General features: G+C 39.6%; 1 protein-coding gene across 1 annotated transcript in view; it reads right to left on the reverse strand.

Moving 5' to 3' along the window:
• MRPL48 (mitochondrial ribosomal protein L48) overlaps nucleotides 1–22,142 on the reverse strand; it is a 46,143-nt gene that overhangs the window by 998 nt on the left and 23,003 nt on the right. The window contains exons 5-7 of the mRNA XM_007080874.3: nucleotides 12,855–13,024; nucleotides 2,707–2,809; nucleotides 506–595 (exon numbers count right to left, since the gene is read on the reverse strand). Of these exons, the coding sequence (XP_007080936.2) occupies nucleotides 506–595; nucleotides 2,707–2,809; nucleotides 12,855–13,024 (363 nt within the window). The remainder of the gene's footprint in view (nucleotides 1–505; nucleotides 596–2,706; nucleotides 2,810–12,854; nucleotides 13,025–22,142) is intronic.

The following is a 22,142-nucleotide window of genomic DNA, read 5'->3' on the forward strand; positions in this document are numbered from 1 at the left end:
CTAAAATGACCTGATGTATCTGTGTCATAACAAGGCTTGTCTTGGCATATGGACCCAAATACTCAGTATTTAGGCTGAAGTTCCTAATGTTTTCTAAGTTTTGCATGCCAAATTTCCTTCTGATTGGCATTCTTTCTTCAGTCAGGCTACAGTCAAGCCTTAAAGGTCCAGGAAACTCTTCTTTAAAGTACATTTCCTAATTTGTGTTCTGATTAATTAGACTGTATGTAATCTTAAATCATGTTATTTCTGCACACAACTATGGGTTCACCCCTAACACCAGGATACTGTGATGGAGTTCTGCTCCTGTGGTCCATAAAGGATCATCCCTGATCCATTGGAAGAGGCAGGATAATGACCACAGTTATACCAGTCTGCAAACCTTTCCTGTTTATTATCTGGGCTAAATTACCCACATTTCTGTCTTGTTTCTAAAGCCAGATGCTCTTATCTATATTGAACACAGGTGGGCCACCAGGGGGCCTCTTCTCAAACTAGCACATACCTCCTTCACTGACAATCTGACTCCTTCAGGAAGATTGCTTTGGATTATTTCCAAGAAAATCTCTGCAAATGTAGCACTCAAACCGCTGATCTGCAAAGGAAAGAAGATGCTCTAAGAGAGGGCACTGAAAGCCAGGTGATTGGGCAGACATGGCAGGAGCTCAGATGTCAGCTTCAGCAGAGCTACAGGGCCCTTGGGTAGAGGATTAACACCCAGAGCCAGTTTCAGAGCCAACCTCTACAGGATTCCTCTTGCCATCAAAGTGTCTGCTTGCCAACATAGTAGTCATGGCTAGTATCTCTCCTGCAGACAATGGATGTCATAACTGGACCAAGAGGTTATCAAGTCCAGGATGACTTTCTGATTCAACTCAGGTGTACCCACATAGACTGGACTAGTGTCAGACCCTGTGCGGAGAATCCAGAGGCGAATCAGATGTGTAGGAGAAGGGCATGCAGGGGGCTGCAGGAACCCACAAGACAAATATCTCCTAACCTAAGGAGGTCAAAGACAGCTTCCAAAAAAAGGTAACTTCTAGGTGGAGTCTTGAAGAAAAACAGGAGTAAACTAGGAGAATTCAGCAGTAATAGGGAGGGTTTTCAAAGCAGAAGAAATCAGTAAAGTGTGGTTGCATCACACAGTACTAGGGAATTAAAATGAGTTCCATGTATGGCTGGAATGAATGGGGTGAGAAGAGGAAAAGCAGGAAGAGAATCATAAAGGTATTTAGGCACTAAAGAGATCAAACTTTATCCTATGGGCCTCAGTGGCAAGATAGATCTTTCTTAAGATCTGTATCTCAAATAATTTATTTCTGATAATATTTAAAGAACTAAAGATTGTTAAGTACTTAATTTTTAAAGTTAGCATAATAGATTTAAGGTGTTACTACCTTAACATTCTGTTATGGAATGTTATATTACGGAACATATATTACGGAATATATACGTCTTGTTGATATACTTCTTGAGTGGGTCAGAAAGGGGTGATGTCCATACACTGGAATATTATTTGGCAATAAAAAGGAATGAAGCATTAATACCTGCTACAACATGGATGAACCTTGAAAACATGCTAAGTGGAAGTAGACAGACAGAAAAGGCCATATATTGTATAATTTCATTTAAATGAAATGTCCAGAAGAGGTAAGATCATAGAGGCAGAAACAGATTTGTGGTTGCCAGGAGCTGGGGGGGACAGGGAAAGAGGAGTGACTGCAAATGGGTAGAGTTTCCTTTCGGGGTAATGAAATTGTTCTAAAATTGTGGTGATGGTTGCCTAACTGTGAATATATTAAAATCCATTTAATTGTACATGTTAAATGGGTAAATTGTATATGAATAAAATTCTCAATAAAGCTGTTAGGGGGCATCTGGGTGGCTCAGTTGGTTAAGTCTCCAACTTTTGATTTCGGCTCAGGTCATGATGTCACTATTTGAGATCAAGCCCCACATCAGGTCCTGCACTGACAGCAGGGAGCCTGCTTGGAATTCCCTCTCTCCCGGTCTCTCAGTCTCTCGCCCTCCCTCTCCTCCCCCTGCTCACAAGCTCCCTCTCTCTCGCTCTCAAAATAAATTAAAAAAAATAAACTTAATAAAATTTTTTAGTGTTTACTTTTGAGAGAGAGAGATAGAGTGTGACAGAGGAGGGGCAGAGGGAGAGGGAAACACAGAATTGGAAGCAGGGATCAAACCCCCAAACCGCAAGATCATAACCTGAGCCAAAGTCACAGATTCAACCAACTGAGCCACCCAGGCACCCCTAAAAAAATAAACTTTAAAAAGCAAAACATCAGTTCCTCTACAATTGGTTTTATATATGCTGAGTGTAGGACACCTGTGGAATATCCCAGTGGAGAAGTCCAGTAAATAAGTGGATATCAGGTTTGAAGCTCAATGGAGAGATCAGGACTGGAGATGTTATCTAGGGGTTATTAGTATATAACCCATCAGGACTGGGAGATATGTATCAGGGGGTTGTCGGTATATTATGATGGCCACTGAGACCCGGGGAATGAGTGAGATTGCATAGAGGGAAGGTATTACACAAGGAGAGATGGAAGGATCAAGAACTAAAGCCTGGAGAACATCATCATTTCAGGGGGCAGGCAACAGGAAGAGAAGGGCATGGCAGAAGGAGAAAAAAATAGAAGAAGAACCAGGAGAGGCAAATACATTTCAAGTTTCTCCCAGAGTGCCTACCTGAACCACTCGCTCATGGGTGGTAAGAACTGAGTCCAAGAACATTTTGCTGCCTTGATCTTGCAGCCGCAATACCTCCATGGTTTTGGTGGGCATCGCATAACTATGGGAAGGAAGAGTCAGCTATGAGGAGGGTTCCTTTAAGTCAGCAGCACCACTTGAATCAGGGTGGTCCCTGAGTACAGCCACTCCTGCAATGCAGTGACTCCTGGAATCTAGGGCAGTTTATCTGCAACCAGGGTAAAGTAAGCAGATCCTCTTAAACCTCCTCCAGAAACCTCTAAACTCCCTGAAGGAACAGACCATGTCTAATGCCTTTCTGCATCCCTAGTTCTTGCCTGATAGAACATTGAATAAAATCTGGTGATTAATAACTATTCACTGCTACTAAAGAAAAGCCAATTCTAAAAGAATTAATCTCATCACTTTGGAGGCTAACCTTGGGTATTTCACCTCTTCTGGAGAAATGAGGCATGAAACCCAACTGTTTTAAAAGAGCAAAATTTCTCAACCTCAGCACTATTGACATTTTAGACCAAATAATTCTTTGTTGCGGGGGGGCTGGCCTATGTATCCCTAATCTCTACCCACAAGATGCCAACAGTACCCCCCTGAAATGGTGACAATAAAAATTATCTCCAGGGGTACCTGGGTGGCTCACTTGGCTAAACGTCTGACTTTGGCTCAGGTCATGATCTCACGGTTTGTGAGTCCTGCGTCGAGCTCTGTGCTGACAGCTCAGAGCCTGGAGCCTGCTTCAGATTCTGTGTCTCCCTTTCTGTCTGCCCCTCCCCTGCTTGCTCTCTGTCTCTCCCTCAAAAATAAACATTAAAAAAATTTTTTTAATAAAAAAAATTATCTCCAGACATTATTAAATGTCCCCAGCTTGAGAAATACTGTTGTAGAGACTATGCTGGCTATAATCAGCTTCAGCAGATCTACATGCTGCAGTGAAAAGAACACTGGATTTAGGGTCAAATCTTGGCCCTCTAGCTTATTAGCAATATTTACTAAGGCAAGTTACTTGTCTCTGTTGGCCTCAGTTTATTCCACAATAAAGGGGATTATAATCTAGGTCTAAATTAATAGACGTGTGAAGATCAGGTGTGGTGATAAAATAGGATCGATGGCTACACAGAAATATGGTATTAGTGTTATCTTGTCAAAAAGGTCATCAAAATGAAGATAAATGGAATAATAACAATAGAATTCCTGAATTTTCATGCCAAACAAAGCTTCATCGATTGATAGCAAGGGGCATGGCTCTCTACGAAATGAATAATGGAAATAATGGAAGTGGATTAGAGACATGATAGTCCTGGATTTAAATGTTGGCTCTGCCCCTTATTACCTATTTGACCTTGCACAATTAATTCAGTTTTCTGAGTCTCAGATTCTTCAGCTACAAAATGAGAATAATGATACCTAGTTCATAGAGTTGTTGCAATGATTAAATAAGATTATATAAGTAATTTGCCCGGCATAATATGACTACAAATGCCAATTCCCTTGCCCTTATAAAGAGTAAATGCTAGGTACTGCAAACTTCCAGGTAACCTCCCTAAATAACATTCCTTACCACTTTCTAGCACAATCTCTGACTTCCTCTTCCAAAAGCTTTCAGGAAAGTAAAAAGTATTCTAAAACACTAGTTTTCTTTCTTGACATTCTGCAAATAAGACTGACTAACTAAAGTGGGAGTTGTCCATTCCTGCCACTGAGCATGCATTCTATTCAACACTTACTTTCACAAGATTTTGTTCATTTGTTCATTCATTCATTCATTCATTCATTCATTCAACAAACATTTACTCAAAGCCTGTTTTGTCCTAGGCACACTACTGGGCAATATGTAGCCTATCCTTTAAAGGAGCTCACTAAGGGGTGCCTGAGTGGCTCAATTGATTAAGCGTCCAACTTCGGCTCATGATCTCACGGTTCGTGAGTTCAAGCCCCGCGTTGGGATCTGTGCTGACAGCTCAGAGCCTGAAGCCTGCCTCGGATTCTGTGTCTCCCTCTCTCTCTGCCCCTCCCCTGCTTGCACTCTGTCTCTTGCTCTGTCTCAAAAATAAATATACATTAAAAAATAATAATAAATAAATAAATAAATAAATAAAGGAGCTCACTAAGAGTGTTTTGGAGAGACAAGAAAGTACACAAACATCTTCACTACAGTAAGAAAAAGGCAGTAATAGTCACGTACTGAATATTACAGGGACAAGAGAGAGAAAGGGAGCTCAGGGAAGACTTCACAGGTGAGGTAGCATTTTATCAAGTTATAAAGAATGAACATATAGGCATTTGCCTAGGCAGCATTCCAAAAAAGTGAAGCAGCTATTGATAAGCCCTCAGAGAAAACCAACAGAAAAACCATAGTTTGACGTAGTTTGACAAAGAAATACTGGGAACTCTGGTCATTTCAAGGTAGAATAGGCCTTTGAGTAGTAAGAATACATGTAATTTTTCTTCAGTGTCTACACTTTTCTGTATTTTACAAATTTTCTGCAATAAACATAACTTGAACGATCAGACAGGGAAAGCAGAAGGGAAGAAATGAAATAATTGTCAAAAGTCAATCTAAAATGACAAAATAATGCTGCCTTCAGGATAGCATTCTTACTGCCTGAGACAGGACACAAGGGAGCCTGTTGGGGTACTAGGTACTTAGAATCCATGGATTCCACTAAATATAAATCATACCTCCATTTTAAGCAATGTAAGTGGACTTCAAGGAAAAAAAAAAAAAAGTAGCGTTAGAGAGAGTGATGCTGAGTGATGCTTTTAGTCTCCACAAAGCACAGGGGCTACATCAGCTTCAGGCTTGGAAGCTGCTCTCAGATGAATAAGATTTCCATCTCCAGGCAGCTGCTCTGCAAGGGAGGCAGGCAGATTAAGAAACCTGCAGGACCTTCTTCCTCTCCCCTCCTGGGTGAGTTGCAGCTGCAGCAGTGCAGACCATTTATAGAACAAAAGCCAGCACTTTGCTCCCCTGCCCAATTCCATCTCAAGGTCAGAGCCCTACCCCACCACTCCCAGAGGAAAAATGGATCATGATGAAATGAAAATCAGAAGAAAAGAAAATCATTTTATCTCTGAAAAGCTGGGCAGTGAGAATGCCTAACAATACAATGGTCTGAAAACCTCAATCAATGCAGAGAAGGGAGTTGCTGAAAACGAACATCTCTTTATGCTCTGTGCTATTTGGAGAAACGAGCTAGAAAAGAGGCAAAAAGCAGCACATCATTCATTCTGCTGTTCTAAGAATCATGCCAATGACTATTAAAACTCAATCCAAGTCAATGAATATTTATTCAGTGCTTACTATGTGTCAGATACTGGGAAAGGTCTTAGGGTTATACTGCTAATGGAGATCGAAAGTCCTTGCCTTATAGATCTTAGAGTCTAAGAAGGAAGACCAATAAGAGACAAGTAATTACGAGGGTAAGGAATGAGTGCCATGAAAGGGAAGTTATATAATCTTTACTTCTCCCAAATATTTAACATAAAGACTTAATCTAATGAGGTTCTCTGAAGAAGCTAAGAAAAAAGCAGGGGTTAGTTAAGTAAAGGGGAAAGAGTATTCTAAGCTTTAGAGAGCAAGCATATGCACAGGTCCTGAGGTGGAAAGGGATAAAATCAAAGCCTCTGTTAATTGGAGGGAGAGGAAGAAGGAACAGGAAATATGAGTTAAGGCAACAGAAGCAAGCCCAGGCCATAGAGCACCTAGCAAGCCATGTGAGGAACTTTCATTTTGATCCTAAAGGAATGGGAAGCCATAGAAGGATTTGAAGCATGGTAGTAACATGATAATATTTCCATTCTAGAAAGATCACACTAAAAGCTGCATGTAGAACCAATTACAAAGAATTGAGAATTTGAAAAAAACGTGGATTCAAATCCAGACCTTGCCTTTTATTAGATGTATGACCATAGGCAAGCTTCTTTTATATTAATAAATAATAATAATACTAGCAGCCAACTCTCGTTGGGAACAGTTATAAGCACTTTAAATATATTATCTCCCTTAATTTTCACTATAGCCTTTGTATGTAGGAACTTGTATTAATTCCATTTTACAGATGAGGAAACCAAGATACAGAGTTTAAGTAAACTGCCCAACGCCACACAATAAGAATGCTGCAGAACCAGAGCAAAACCCTAGCAGTCTGGCCACAGAGTTGATACTTTGATTCACTATGTGTTAGGTGCTTAGGTGCTTCTTGGAATCAAGCAACATTATACAAAAAAAGCCAGAATGGTTGGTTGATAGTAGGTGCTCAACAAATGCTACTGCGTTCCTGCCTTTACTCAAAAGAAGCCAGAGCTTTCCACAGCCAGGTTTTAAAAACAGCACCTTTTAAAAAGTCCTTCTAAAAATGTAAAACACTATTTCAGGGAATTAACCCACTATAGGTATGATAACATTCTGTAAATGACACTTAATGCCTCTTTGCCACCACAACCTCTGAGAAGCTACCCCTAATCCCTGCCAGCTAAAAAACAATATATTCTCAGTAGCTGTTAATAACAATATTATTTACAGAGTGTTTACAATGTTCTGGCCTCTCTGCTAAGTGCTATCATACACTTTCTTATTTAATTTTCAGAACTTAAAGGAATAAGAAAATTATCATCCCAGTTAGATAGAGGAGGAAACTAAGGTTCAGAATTTTCGAAGGTCATATTGCCAACAACTGGTAGAACTAGAATTTGGACACAAGCCGTTTGATTCCAGAGCCTGTGCTCTTAACCAATTGTTACTCAAAGTATGGTCCATAGGCAAGTTAAGTTGCTGGTGAACAAACTGCTTGTTATCAGTCCGTTACAAGATAAGAAGCATGCAACAGTCATTAAACACACCAACATTTAATTCAACCAACATTTTTTTTTTCAATAGTGAGACTTTCTTGATGAAGGAAGCAAAGCACTAATGTACATTTTGGCATTAGCTTCTGATATCTTTGCAGAGTGGCACTTTCAGGAAGCATTGTTCTAAATTATTATGCTGTTCAGCCTCCTTGAACTGACATTGCATTTCATCCTTCACTTACCACCTTCCACATTACGTTGTACACGCGCACACACACACACATGTGCGCACACACACACACTCCCTAAAATCAGGGACATTCTCCTTGGTATCCTCCAGTCAGGATGTCTAGTACAATACCAACCATACAGCAGGAATAGACTCGATCAGTATTTTAACTCATTAATTAAAGACACTTTCATTAAACTTTAGGAAATGTATACCATATACACCACACCCTTGCGTTGTTCAGTCACATTCAAGAACCTGTCATTCTTTCAACAACGGCTTAATGTCCCCCATGTGGCAGGTCCTGTGCTAGATGCTAAAGAAATAAAAAAGAACACGGTTCCCACTAGTCAGTAGGGAGGGCAGCTGACACATGAATAGATTATTACGGCCCAAAGCACTAAGTGACATGATAGAAGTATGCGTCAAGTGCTGAAAGAGCAACCAACTCTCTGGGGCATCAGGAAAAGATAAAGCACATCTTTAGGCCTAAAACAATTGAAGTACTATTAGCTGTGAGAGCTTAAGTCACAGGCTATTATCCAATCTTTTCAAGTGCATGTTTAGCACAGTTATATTCCAAGTTACCAAGGTTTAAAAGTTCAAATTTAGCTTAGGAACTTAAAATAAGACCCTATAGGATTAAAAATACTGGGAGTCAGGCAGAAATGAGTTAAATCTAGGCCACTTATTGGTTTTGTGACTTTTGAGCCTTCTGGGCCTTGGTTTCCTCATTTGTAAAATGGGAATATACTGCTATCTAATGAGTAAGAAAGTGTAATTTTTACCACATCCACACACTGTGCCACGTATCACTTGCCACAATGGCAAACCACCGAAATGATTATTCTTTAAATAATATGGCAATAGGGGCGCCTGGGTGGCTCTGTCGGTTGAGCGTCCGACTTCGGCTCAGGTCATGATCTCGCGGTCCGTGAGTTCGAGCCCCGCGTCGGGCTCTGTGCTGACCGCTCAGAGCCTGGAGCCTGTTTCAGATTCTGTGTCTCCCTCTCTCTGCCCCTCCCCCGTTCATGCTCTGTCTCTCTCTGTCTCAAAAATAAATAAACATAAAAAAAAAATTTTTTTAAAAAAATAAATAAATAAATAAATAATATGGCAATAAATGGCAAACCACCAAAATGATTTTTCTTTAAATCAGTTCACTTAAAAAGTTATTTAAAAAATAAACTTGAGGGGCACCTGGGTGGCTCAGTTGGTTAAGCATCCAACTCTTGATTTCCGCTCCAGTCATGATCTCACAGTCATAAGATTGAGCCCTGCATTTAGCTCCACAGTGAGCGTGGAGCCTACTTGGGATTCTCTCTCTCCCTCTCCCTCGGCCCCTCCCCTGCTCACATTTTTTCTCTCTTTCAATAAATAAATAAACTTAAAAAAAAAATAAAAGAGAGACTTGAGATGTAGAGCAATTGGAATTCAAGTTGCTGATGTGAAAGAAAATGGTAAAGCCACTTTGGAAAACAGTTTGGCAGTTTCTTATAAATTTAAACATCCACTGCCCTTACCATTCGACCCAGCAATCAAATTCCTAGAGAAATGAAAACATGTTCTCACAAAAAGCTGTACATGTTTATAGTGGCTTTATTTATAACTGCCCAAAACAGGAAACAATATAAATGTCCTTCAACTGTTGGATGGATAAACAAACAAGCATCCACTCAATGAAATGCTAATTGGCAGCAAAAAGGAACAAACTACCTGATACGGGCAACAGCATAGATCAATCTCAAATACATTATCCTAAGTGAAAGAAGCAGACTCAAAAGGAAAAATAGTGTATAATCCCACTTATATGACATTCTGGAAAAGGCAAAAACTATAGGGGCACCTGGGTGGCTCTGACGGTTAAGCCTCCAACATCAGCTCGGGTCATGATCTTGCAGTTCATGGGTTAAAGTCCTATGTTGGCTCTGTGCTGACAGTTCAGAGCCTGGAGCCTGCTTTGGATTCTGTGTCTCCCTCTCTCTCTCTCTCTCTGCCCCTCCCTCACTTGTTCTCTTTCTCTCTCTCTCTCAAAAATAAGTAAACTTAAAAAAAATTTTTTTTAACATTTATTTATTTTTGAGACAGAGAGAGACAGAGCATGAACAGGGGAGGGACAGAGAGAGAGGGAGACACAGAATCCGAAGCAAGGCTCCAGGCTCCGAGCTGTCAGCACAGAGCCCAACGCAGGGCTCGAACTCACGGACTGCGAGATTGTGACCTGAGCTGAAGTCGGACGCTCAACCGACTGAGCCACCCAGGTGCCCCAAGTAAACATTTTTTTTTTTAAAGTATTAAAAAAAACTATAGGGGCAGAAAACAGATCATTAGTTGTGAGGGACTAGGGCTAAGAGGAGGGACTGACTACAAACGTGGGAGGGAACTTCTTGGGATAATGTAAATGTCCTACATCTGGATGATGATAGTACATACTGTCATTTGTCAAAACTCAGAAATTGTTCACTAAAGGGGTGAATTTTACTGAATTTAAACTATATCTCAGTAAGCCTGACTTTATATCACTATTGTAAATGGAAGACCAGTATCAGCTGCCATCCATAGAAGTTAAAAAAAAATTACAATGGGGGTGCCTGGCTGGCTCAGTCCGTAGAATATATGACACTTTTTTTTTTTAAGTTTATTTATTTTGCGGAGGGAAGGGCAGAGAGAGGGAGAGAGAGAATCCCAAGCAGGCTTCATGCTGTCAGTGCAGAGCCCCACGTGGGGCTCCAACTCACGAACCATGAGATCATGACCTGAGCTGAAATCAAGAGTCAGACACTCAACCAACTGAACCACAGAACACATGACAGGTGCCCCAGAACACATGACTCTTAATCTCAGGATCATGAGTTCAAGTCCCATGCTGAGCCCAGAGCTTACTTTTAAAAAGTACAACAGAAACAAAATAATGGTATAAAATTCTAGTTAGACATGATTGCTAGCCAAAGACTCTTGAGTCTGAGGTCCTTTCTCTGCTATAAAGATTAGGAGGTGCTAGAGTGGTGTTAAGGACATACCAGAACCACACTAAAAAATCTCTCCTTGACATAATTAGGATGAATGAGAGTTAAAAAGGGAAGAAATCTCTCACCATGTTATTTAATGTTATTTAAAGCAAACTACAGGGCATCTCACACCTTCCGAAACCCTGAGAGATAAGATATGTAAAGTGCCTGGCCTGGAGTAGATAGCCAGTAATTGTTAGTTCTCTTCCCCTACAGTTTTCCAACAAATCCAAAGAGTAAATGAAAACCAGAGCAGGCGAAGAAAGCCTAAATAAATGGGGAGATATACCTCGTTAAAGGATCAGAGGAATCAAAATAGTTGTCAATTCTCTTCAAATTGACCTACAGATTCAACACAATCCCAATAAAATCCCATCAGGTTCCTTTCCGTAGAAATCGACAAACTATAATTATAAAACATTTAAGGAAAACCAAATGACCTAGCATAGCCAAAATAATTTTGAAAAAAAAAAGTTGTAGTTTCAGTAATCCAGCTACAGTAATCAAGACAGGCTGGTATTGGTATAAGTATAGATACATACATCGCTGTAACAGAAGAGAGTCCGGAAATATACCCACACATACATGGTTAACTGACTTTCAAAAAGTGCTAAGACAATTTGATAAAAGCTAGAAAATCTTTTTAACAAATGGTGCTGGAACAACTGGTTATTTACATGAAAAAAAAACCAAAACAAAAACACTTTGATTCATATCTCATACCATATACAAAAATAACTCAAAATGGATCATGGACCTAAAAGTAAAACTTAAAAATATAGAACCTTTAGAAGAAAACACAGGAGAATACCTTTGTGATCTTGGGTTAGACAATATTTTCTTAGGACACCAAAAGCATGAATAAAAAAAAAAATTAATAGGGGCGCCTGGGTGGCTCAGTCGGTTAAGCGTCCGACTTCAGCTCAGGTCACGATCTCGCGGTCCGTGAGTTCGAGCCCCCTGTCGGGCTCTGGGCTGATGGCTCAGAGCCTGGAGCCTGCTTCAGATTCTGTGTCTCCCGCTCTCTCTGACCCTCCCCCGTTCATGCTCTGTCTCTCTCTGTCTCAAAAATAAATAAACTTAAAAAAAAAATTAAAAAAAAAATTAATAAACTGAACTTCATCAAACTTGAAAAAAGTCTGCCTTCCAAAGGACTCGGCTAAGAAGATGACAAGATAAGTCACAGACAGGAAGAAAATATTTGCAAAGCATACTGAAAAAGAACTGGTATCCAAAAATAGATAAAGAATTTTCATAACTTAATTATAAGAAAACAAACAACCCAATTTTAAAAATGGACAAAAGATCTGAACAGTCATCAAAGCAAATATACACCAAATTAGCACATGAAAAGACATCAAAATCATTATTTATTAGGGAAATGAAAATTAAGACCACTCACTATGAAATACCACTATATATCTATTAGATATATCTTTAGGGAGGAAAATGACAATACCAAGTGCTGCCCAGGAAAAGGAGTTACTGTAACTCTCATACATTGTTGGTGGGAAAACAAAATGGTGCAGCCACTTTGGAAAACAGACGTCAGTTTCTTATGAAGTTAAACATACATTCACCATACAATCTCCAAATCCCAGGTTTAGGTAGCTATCCAGGAGAAAAGATATATGCATGAGAATGCTTATGACAGCTTTATTTATAATTACCAATAAACTAGAGAACAATGAAAATGTACATCAACTGGTGAATGGATAAACCAATTAAGGTCCAGCATTTAATGGAATACTACTCAGCAATAAAATACTTGCAAAAACATAGATGAATATTAAACGTATTATGCTAAGTGAAAGAGGACAGACACAAAAAGCTACATACTGTATGATTCCATTTACATGATGTTCTGGAGAAATTAAAACAACAGGGACAGCAAATCAATTGTTGGTTGGGATTTGACTACACCCGGGCACTGGGGAAATTTGGGGGTTAATAGAACTGTTCTATATTCTGATTGTGGTAAACTATATACCTAAAAGGATGAATTTTACTAAATGTAAATTATACCTCAAAACCTCATTTAACGACAAAGCCGAGCATACCACTCACACCAAAAACATCCCATGCAAAGGCATCCTTCATACCTTTCCTCAACTTTAATGGATAGATGGTTGCAGAGGTTGTGAACATATTGGGCATAACTCTCTGCCAGGGCCATGTCGTATGCAGTCAGGTGAATGTTTAAAACCCCATATTCATAATCTGTTCCCAAATTAATGGGTCTCACTTCCACTTTTCCTCTCTTCTTCTTGGGCTGAACCAAAAACAAAAGGAGAAAGAAAATAAAGTATTACACAAAAAATTCTAATCATCCCATCTTGTTATCAAAGAAATCAATCTTTCAAATAAATTTACCATTTTTGTCTTAGGTTACCCTACCTTCAAACTGAAGTTTCTTTGGGAAGGAAAGAGTAGCTTCCCTTACCAGTCTGGGCTATGACATCAGCCAACAAAAGGAGAGGGAATATTGCTGGCATTCCTTTAACACAAATACAAGTGACTATCTTCTGCAATTAACTTGATATGAAACCCATCTCTCATCTCTGGCCCTCAGTTTCCCAATTTTCAAATTGGTGGGTTTTTTGATTCTTAATCTAGAATCCATGGAGGAATTTCAAATGGTCTATCAACCCCAAAATTTATATGCAAAATTTTGCCAGCATGCATATTTTTCTGAAGGAAAGAATCCTTAGCTTTCATTAGAATCTTAAATCAATTGCAAGGAAACCCAGGATTAGTTCTCTTCCAGCCCCTGCAGCTTTCAATTTCTGCAGTCATTTAGTCTTCCTTTTTTTTTTTTTAAGTTTATTTATTTTGAGAGAGAGAGTGTGTGTGCACACAGGGAGGAGCAGAGAGAGAGAGAGAGAGACAGAATCCCAAGCAGGCTCCCCACCATCAGCTCAGAGCCCTACGCAGGGCTAGATCTCATGAACTGCGAGATCATGACCTGGGCCGAAACCAAGAGTCAGATGCTTAACCAACTGAGCCACCCAGGAGCCCCCAATCTTTCTTTAAAAAATTGAGAAATAGACAAATTACTTCTTTTTTTTCATTAAAAAAAAAATTTAACATTCGTTCATTTTTGAGAGACAGAAGGAGACAGAGCATGAGTTGGGGACGGGAACAGAGAGAAAGGGAGACACAGAATCCAAAGCAGGCTCCAGGCTCTGAGCTGTCAGCACAGAGCCCAACGCAGGGCTTGAATCCACAAACCATGAGATAATAACCTGAGCTGAAGTCAGACTCTTAACCAACTGAACCACATAGGCGCCCCAAGAAATAGACAAATTATTTCTACTTTACCATTTCATATTGCTTCACTACATATCAACCTGTGCAGGCTGTGGTAAAAAGTTAAAATGAGGCCTGGGAAAATAGATATTTAACCCAACATAGATCAGGATCAAGAAATCTTCTCAACCAGAAATAATCTAACCTGAATCCCCATCAAGAGGGGGGGGACTTGTTAAATAAATCATGGAACATTCATACAATAGTATACATTATGCAGCTTTAAGAAGGAATAGGAATTTCTTTCTGTACTATATGGAAAAGTCTTTAAAATAAATGATAAAAGCAAACTGTAGGATAACATGCTCAGAATATTGCCATGCATACCAAAAAAGTGTGTGTGTGTGTGTGTGTGCACGCACGTGTGTGTGTAATTACATACGTATTTAATCATATATTAAAAATATGTCTGGAAGGATGCACAAAAATACTAATATCATTGGCTCCCTGTGAGGGAACTGGATAGCTTGGGCATAGGAGTGGGAAGGAGACTTTTTTAGCTATTTCTCTTGTATATTTTTTGAATTTTTAATAAAGTTAATCTTTTGTCAGTTCAAAACTAGAATCTTAAACTCTACTATATTTTTAAGAAAATTTTTTTAGTAAAAGTTTTATTGCAATATAATACGCATACTAAAGTGGTGCCTGGGTGGCCTAGTTGGTTAAGCATCCAGCTTCAGCTCAGGTCATGATCTCTCGGTTCATGAGTCGAGCCCCACATTGGGCTCTGTGCTGACAGCTCAGAGCCTGGAGCCTGCTTTGGATTCTGTGTCTCCTTCTCTCTCTGCCCCTCCCCTGCTTGCGCTCTGTCTCTCTGTCTCTCTGTCTCTCTCTCAAAAAATGAATAAAACATTAAAAAAAAATTTTTAAATACACATACTGAAAACAATGCATAAGTAAGTACACAACTCAATGAATTTTCACAAAGTGAAAATATCTGTATAATCAGTATCCTGAATAACACATAGATGACTACTAGCACCCCAAAAGCTCGTGCTCCTCAAATAAATGACCACTATTCTTACTTCTAAAACCACAGAATGATTTTGCCTGTTCTTGAAATTAATGTAAATGGAATGATACGCTATGCTATCTTTTACGTCTGCCTTCTTTCATTCATTATATTTGTAAGATTCATCATGTATTTGGTGAAATAGCAGTTCTTTCCTTCTCATTGATCTAGTAGTCTATTGTATGAATATGCAACAATTTATCCTTTTTACAGCTGATGGAAATTTGGATTGTTTCTAACATATGTCCATAATTAATAGTACATCATGAATACCTACAATCTGAACTATTGAATTATAGAGTATGCATATGTTCATCTTTAATAAGTACTCTCAGTTTTACAAAGATGTTTCCAATTTCTTCTCCCACCAGGATGAATGAGAGTTCTAACTGCTCTACATTCTTGCCAACACAAAACTTAGTGTAGTTGAGTTTTCTGGTTTGCTTTAGCCGTCCTGGTTGGTATTAAATGGTAATGAATTAGGGTTTTAACTTGCAGTTCTTTTGGGTCTATTGAGCCTGAGCACCTTTCCATTTGGATACTCTCTTTTGTAACATGCCTATTCAAGTATTTTGCCCATTTTTTAGATTAGGTTGTCTGCCTTTCTCTTACTGATGTGTAGATTCTTTCTATATTCTAGATATGATCCTTTGTTAAATATACATACTGCAAATATCTGCTCCCTCCCTATAGCTTCCCTTTCATATTTTAATAGTGTACCTTGATGAGTAGAAGTTCTTATTTTTTATGTAATTCAATTTACTCATTCTTTCTTTTGCAGTTATAGTGATTTGTGTGTCCTGTTTAAGAAATCTCTACCTTAATATTGTGAAGATATTCTCATATGTCATCTTCTAGTTGTAGATTATTTTAATATTTACATTTAGATCTACAATCCATCTTGAAGTAATTTTTGTGTATTGTATGAAATAGGCATCAAGAGTAATTTTTTTTGGGGTGCCTGGGTGGCTCAGTCAGTTGAGCATCCGACTTCGGCTCAGGTCATGGTCTTGCAGTTCGTGAGTTCGAGCCCCGTGTCGGGCTCTGTGCTAACAAACAGCTCAGAGCCTAGAGCCTGCTTCGGATTCTGTGTGTGTCTCTCTCTCCCCCTCCCCTGCTCATGCTATGCCTCTCTCTGTCTCTCAAAAATAAATATTTAAAAAAAAAATTTTTTTAAAGAGTAATTTTTTTTCACAGTCATCCAGTCCAGTTGACTTAGCACCATTGGACGGTAGTGTCACTTTTGTCATCTAAGTGCCCACAGATATATGGATCAGTTTCTATACTCTTTATTCTGTTCTGTTGGGCTATTTGTCTGTCCTTGAGCCAATACCACATCTTAACTATTGAACATTTATGATAAGTCCTACTATTTGGTAGAAATAGATTTTTTAAGGGGCGCCTGGGTGGCTCAGTAGGTCAAATGTTTGACTTCGGCTCAGGTCATGATCTCACAGTTTGTAAGTTCGAGCCCCATTATCAGCCTCTCTGCTGTCAGCACGGAACCCACTTGGGATCCTGCCTCCCTCTCTTTCTGCCCCTCCCCCACTCACAGGTGTGCACACTTGCATGTGGCATGTGCTCTCTCTCAAAAATATAAACATTTAAAAAAAAAGAAATAGTTTTTTGAAGAAAAAGGTCAAAAACCTATCTCTATTTACATGTCTTAAGTCACCCCTATCTAACAGCCAACAGCCTAGTAGCTGCTACAGCAGAACTGTTCCTGGCGAAGCACCTGGAATGATTCTCTCCCATCACTGCTCCCTGGGTCAGTCCAAGATAGCAGAGGCCCAGTCTAGGAGAGTAGGAGGAAGACCAAGAAATGATCCTTTCACAAGACCAGTAATACTGATGACAGACCTGATCTCACAGGGATGTTCTGAAAACTGAACAAAACATTATGTAAGGTGGTTAATACAATCTGTGCCACATAATTAAACACTGAATATATATAAACTTTTATTGCTATTTTCATTTTTATATTCCAATCTAGCACAGGGCCTGGCAAAGAGAAAACATGCAATGAATCACAGGTTTAGAATTTTAGAACTGGACAGCATTTAGAGACAATTGTGTCCCAATTCTTCATCTTTGCAGGGGAAGAATACGAAGCCCAGAGAAATTAAACATGTCCCCCATAGCCACACAGCCAGACAAGCAGATCCTAGGTACTAAAACCCAGACCTCCTGACCCCCAATACAGGGATTTTTCCACTGCAGCCTCTGCATTGCTAAAATTCTTTTTATAGCCTTTATAGTTTCTGGATTTCCTATCTTTATGATGAGAGTCTTCCCCACTTCTTTATTATGTATATAGTCTCTTATAATTTCTCATTGCTAAAATTCGTAACAGTCGTGGCCACCCCAGGGTCCTAGACTATGCTATGAGTGAGAAGCCAACCTCTAGAGACCAACCATCAAAGAACAGGAGCTTGTCTCTCTCTTTTTCAGAGCCTACCACATTCGTGGCCAAATGCAATGATCCAGACTTCTCATCAAGACATTCAGCATTGCAGTCAGAGCTGTGAAGAATGCTAACGTAGGAATGCAATGAGGAGCTGCTAAAATTTTCCAGCAGAGAGGGGAGGAGCTTCTCTGAAGCCTTTAGAAAGCTTTTATAACCAGGGAAAATGCCAGGCTCTTCAAAGGTGTCACTTTAGGGGAACAAAACAAAACCAAAAAAGCTGATTCCAGTATCCCTCTTGGCATCTCACTTGCTTTTCTGTGTTGGCCTAGATATGCCTGGACCGATCCACACTATCAGGAGCCCACTGTGACATTATATTTCAGTTCTGAGCCAGGGCACAGCATAACCAGCAAGACCTTGCCTTCATATAATATCAGTCACCAGTTCCTATAATTTTACCTGTACAATCTTTCTCATATCCATCCCCTCCTTTCTAACCCTACTGCCTGAGTTTATGCTCTTATGACCACCATGGGGAGTTATTAAAGATATTGTGCAGGGGCGCGTGGGTGGCTCAGTTGGTTGAGTGTCCAACTTTGGCTCAGGTCATGATCTCACAGTTCGTGGGTTCAAGCCTCACATCGGGCTCTGTGCTGACAGCTCAGAGCCTAGAGCATGCTTCTGATTCTGTGTCTCCCCATCTCTCTGCCCCTTCCCCACTCATACTCTGTCTCTCCCTCTCTCAAAAATAAATATTTTTTAAAAATTAAAAAAACAAAGATATTGTGCAAAGGATGTACACGAGCTGTGTTTGGGGAAGCCCACCCTAATTGCACATGGAGGAGAGTCAGGCAGGAAAGAAAGAGAAGATAGGAGAAAGGCAGCAGGGACAATGGACTACTAGTATCCACCATCAAACTTCTGCATTCCTGTGACTGACCTGTATTCAGTGTGTGATGGCCCAGGGTGGCCATTCTTAGATCCCTACAGGATTGTACTATGACCTTCCAAATAGGCCATGGGATATATTACTAAACCATTTTTGTAAAAAAAAAAGTCTACATTATTATCCCCATTTTACAGAGAGAAAACTGAGATCCTCTGAAAGTACCTCACTTGCCCAAGGTTACTAGGAAGCTTTGCTGGGAACAGGCAGATAGAGAAAGGAGTCAGATTAGAATGACAGGCTGCTGTAACTGCAAGGGATCTCAGAAACAATATAGTCTCTCTTTCTTTCCCTCCCTAATTTTAACCAAGGGGAAAGCTGAAACCCAGAAGGGGGAAATGACTTGTTTACAGTCACAATAGTAAGGACATGGCAAAGATAACCACTTTATGTCTAACCATGGCTGGAAGCTGGGTCTGTGGCCCCAAGCCCAGGCTCTCTCCTTTAGATTCTGTGAAAGTGATAATATCTGCCTAATAGGTGGCATTTTCCAGGTGGGAAAATTGGGAAGGAATAGTACCATCCTAATCCTCAAATGAAAAGGCAAATATGCCTGCAGCATATTTAGCTTCCAAAAATTCTGGTGATGAAAATTTAAAAATTTATACCTGAGGGGGCACTTGGGTGGCTCAGTCGGTTAAGGGTCCGACTTTGGCTCAGGTCATGATCTCATCGGTTCGTGGGTTCGAGCCCTGAGTCGTGCTCTGGGCTGACAGCTCAGAGCCTAGAGCCTGCTTCAGATTCTGTGTCTCCCTCTCTCTCTGCCCCTTCCCCACTTGCGCTCTGTCTCTGTCTCTCAAAAATAAATAAACGTTAAAGAAAATTTTTTTTAAATTTATACCTGGGGACCTGAATGATTTGGTGATGGTACTCTGAACAGTCCATACTGAGTTTATGAGGTGCACAGAAATCAAGTGACTATGTTTATAACTCAATGTGACATACTCAAGAGACATACGCCAGACAGAAGGCCTGGCCCTGACTAGGATGGCCAAAAGTCACAGCCTGGTACTGCATAAAGAACACTATACTTAGATGGAAGCCAAAGAAAATCTGGACTCAAATCCTGTCTGCTTAGTCACTAAATGACATTGAATGACCTCTCTAGGTGTCAGTTTCTTTACCTGTAACACCTAAAGTTCTTGTGACACTTGAAATAGTAAATTTATATGAAATGGAAATAGCATAGACATCACATAGGTTCTGACCACCTTGGTTCAAATGCTGGCTCTGGAAATTACTAGCCAATTAGGCAAGTTATTTAATCTCTCTGAGTCTTAGAGTCCTCAGACAGGGTCTTTAATAACTAGGATATCTGAGGATTGAATAAAATACACTATTTAAATGTTATAAAATGGTATAACACTTTTATTTTATTTTTTTACTTTCTTTTTTTTTATTAAGTTTTTAAATTTCAATTCCAATATAGTTAACATACAGTGTTATGTTAGTTTCAGGTGAACAATACTACACATTACTCAGTGCTCATTGTGTTAAGTATACTATAATATTATAAAATAGAATAATGCTTTTAAAGCCTGGTACATAGTAGTTACAGCATCTGGTATACAGCAGTTACTCAATAAATGGTATCTTTAAAAAAGGTTGAGTAATGCATACCAATAGAGCATTATTATACTATAAATTGGAGGTAATCATGCTCCTGGTATCCTACTGGCATGCTTTACAGAATGAAACACTTATTAAGCACCTGCTGTATGCACAGTACTAATTCAATCACTCTCAGCAAAGACACCAACAAAACAGAAAACACACTCCCAGCCCTCAAGGAATTTACAGTTCAGAGAGAGAGAAGAGACACGTGAAAGACCAAATCTCAATTTAAACATAAAGAGCAGCCCACCTCCATGGCAAGTTCAGCACAAGCTACTTTCCTGGACCATGCTGATTAACTCCCCAAGCTGCTGGTTGCAGTTGAAAGGGCAGTAAGCAGACACACTTAAGGGTATATAGTAGTTACTTAATAAACAGTATCTTTTTTTAATGTTTATTTATTTTTAGGGAGAGAGAGATAGAGCACAAATAGGGGAGGGGCAAGGAGAGAGAAGGAGACACAGAACCTGAAACAGGCTCCAGGCTCCGAGCTGTCAGCATAGAGCCCAATGCGGGGCTCAAACCCACAAACCATGAGATCACAACCTGAGCCAAAGTCAACCGCCTAACCAACTAAGCCACCCAGGTGCTCCAATAAATGGTATCTTTTAAAAAGGATTGATTTAGACCTACCTACTTCTCAGGTCTTATGGTCCCTCATCCCCTACCTTAGACCCCATGATTAAAAAACTCCTAAGTTTCCCAATTGCATCTCAGTGTCTTCCTACCTTCACCCAGGAGGTTTCCCCTCCTTGCAGAGTCTTTGACTCTTCACCCCACATGATTAATGTGAGCAACTCCTGCTTATTTTTAAGACTGAGCTCATGTTCTTCCAGGAAGCCCTCCCTGATTCCTCAGGTTAAATTAGGTACCACTCTTATGTGTTCCCATAGCAAACCTTCCCCCATATATACCACTACCAATCACATGTATGCCTCTTCATTTATTCAACAAATATTTACTGACCACTAGTGATGAGCAAGACCATGGTTAGCATTAGGGATATGATAGGTAATAAGACAGCCATTGTCTCTGCTCACTAACACTTACAATCTATAAGGAAAGGCATATACAGAACAAGTAATTTTAAGGAGATGCACGTTTTACGAGAGGAAAATAGAATGCTATGGGATTGTAAAAAGGCAGACTAATGTTATCACCATCATCATTACCACTTATGGGCTCTATGTTTCAAACACTGTGCTAAGTACTTAAAGTTTTCTTAATTTATTTCTCACAACAACATTGGGAAGTATAATTCCTACATAAAGTCTAGGAAACTCTGGCTTGGAAAAGTTAAATGATGTATCTAAGGACATACAACTAGTAAGCATCAGAGCTGAATCTTTAACTCAGGTCTGCCTAATTCCAAAACATTTCTCTTAACCTCCGTCTTTCCCTTTAGGCAAAGTGTGCAGAGCCTGCCAGTTTCCTCAATATCTATTCTCCATTTCTCCTTTAATAAGATAACTGCTGAAACACAACAGTTGGCAGATGGCAAACTTTATTCATGAAAGAATAATTAAGGAAATCAAAGTAAAAAAAAAAATAACAGAACTGCTGGATTTTAGCAGGGTATATGACCATTTATAATAAAAATTGCATGTCCCAAGCAATCTTATAGCTAGGTATGGTTATATGACTCACTTCCGGCCAATGGGACAAGAGCTTATGTACACTACTTTCCCTTTCTCCAGCCTGCTTGATGGAATGTGGACATGATGGCTGAAGAGGGAGCAGCCATCTCAGGACTATGGGTTAGAAGCAGTATGATAAGTGTGGCAAAGCCAAAAGCTAGAATACCTACTTATACTTTTATGTGAGAGAGAAGTAAGCTTCTATCTTGTTTATACCTCTAGATTAAGTGGATCTCTCTATTATGGCAACAAAACTACTATCTCAATTCCTATAAGAAGCTACTACATCTCATTCATTTCTCTATTCCTTGAGCCCAGAAACATTAAATGTTGAGTTGGACTGAACTGAATTCTTGTTTGGGTTCCGTCATTCACTAGACATATGTCATAGAGAAATCATTAATGCCCTTCAATCAGTTTCCTTTTCCACCCTGCCTATCTCACAGGATAGTTGGTGAATCAAAT

This window comes from Panthera tigris, chromosome D1 (genome assembly GCF_018350195.1).
Source record: "Panthera tigris isolate Pti1 chromosome D1, P.tigris_Pti1_mat1.1, whole genome shotgun sequence".
In the NCBI taxonomy this organism is placed as follows: Eukaryota; Metazoa; Chordata; class Mammalia; order Carnivora; family Felidae; genus Panthera; species Panthera tigris.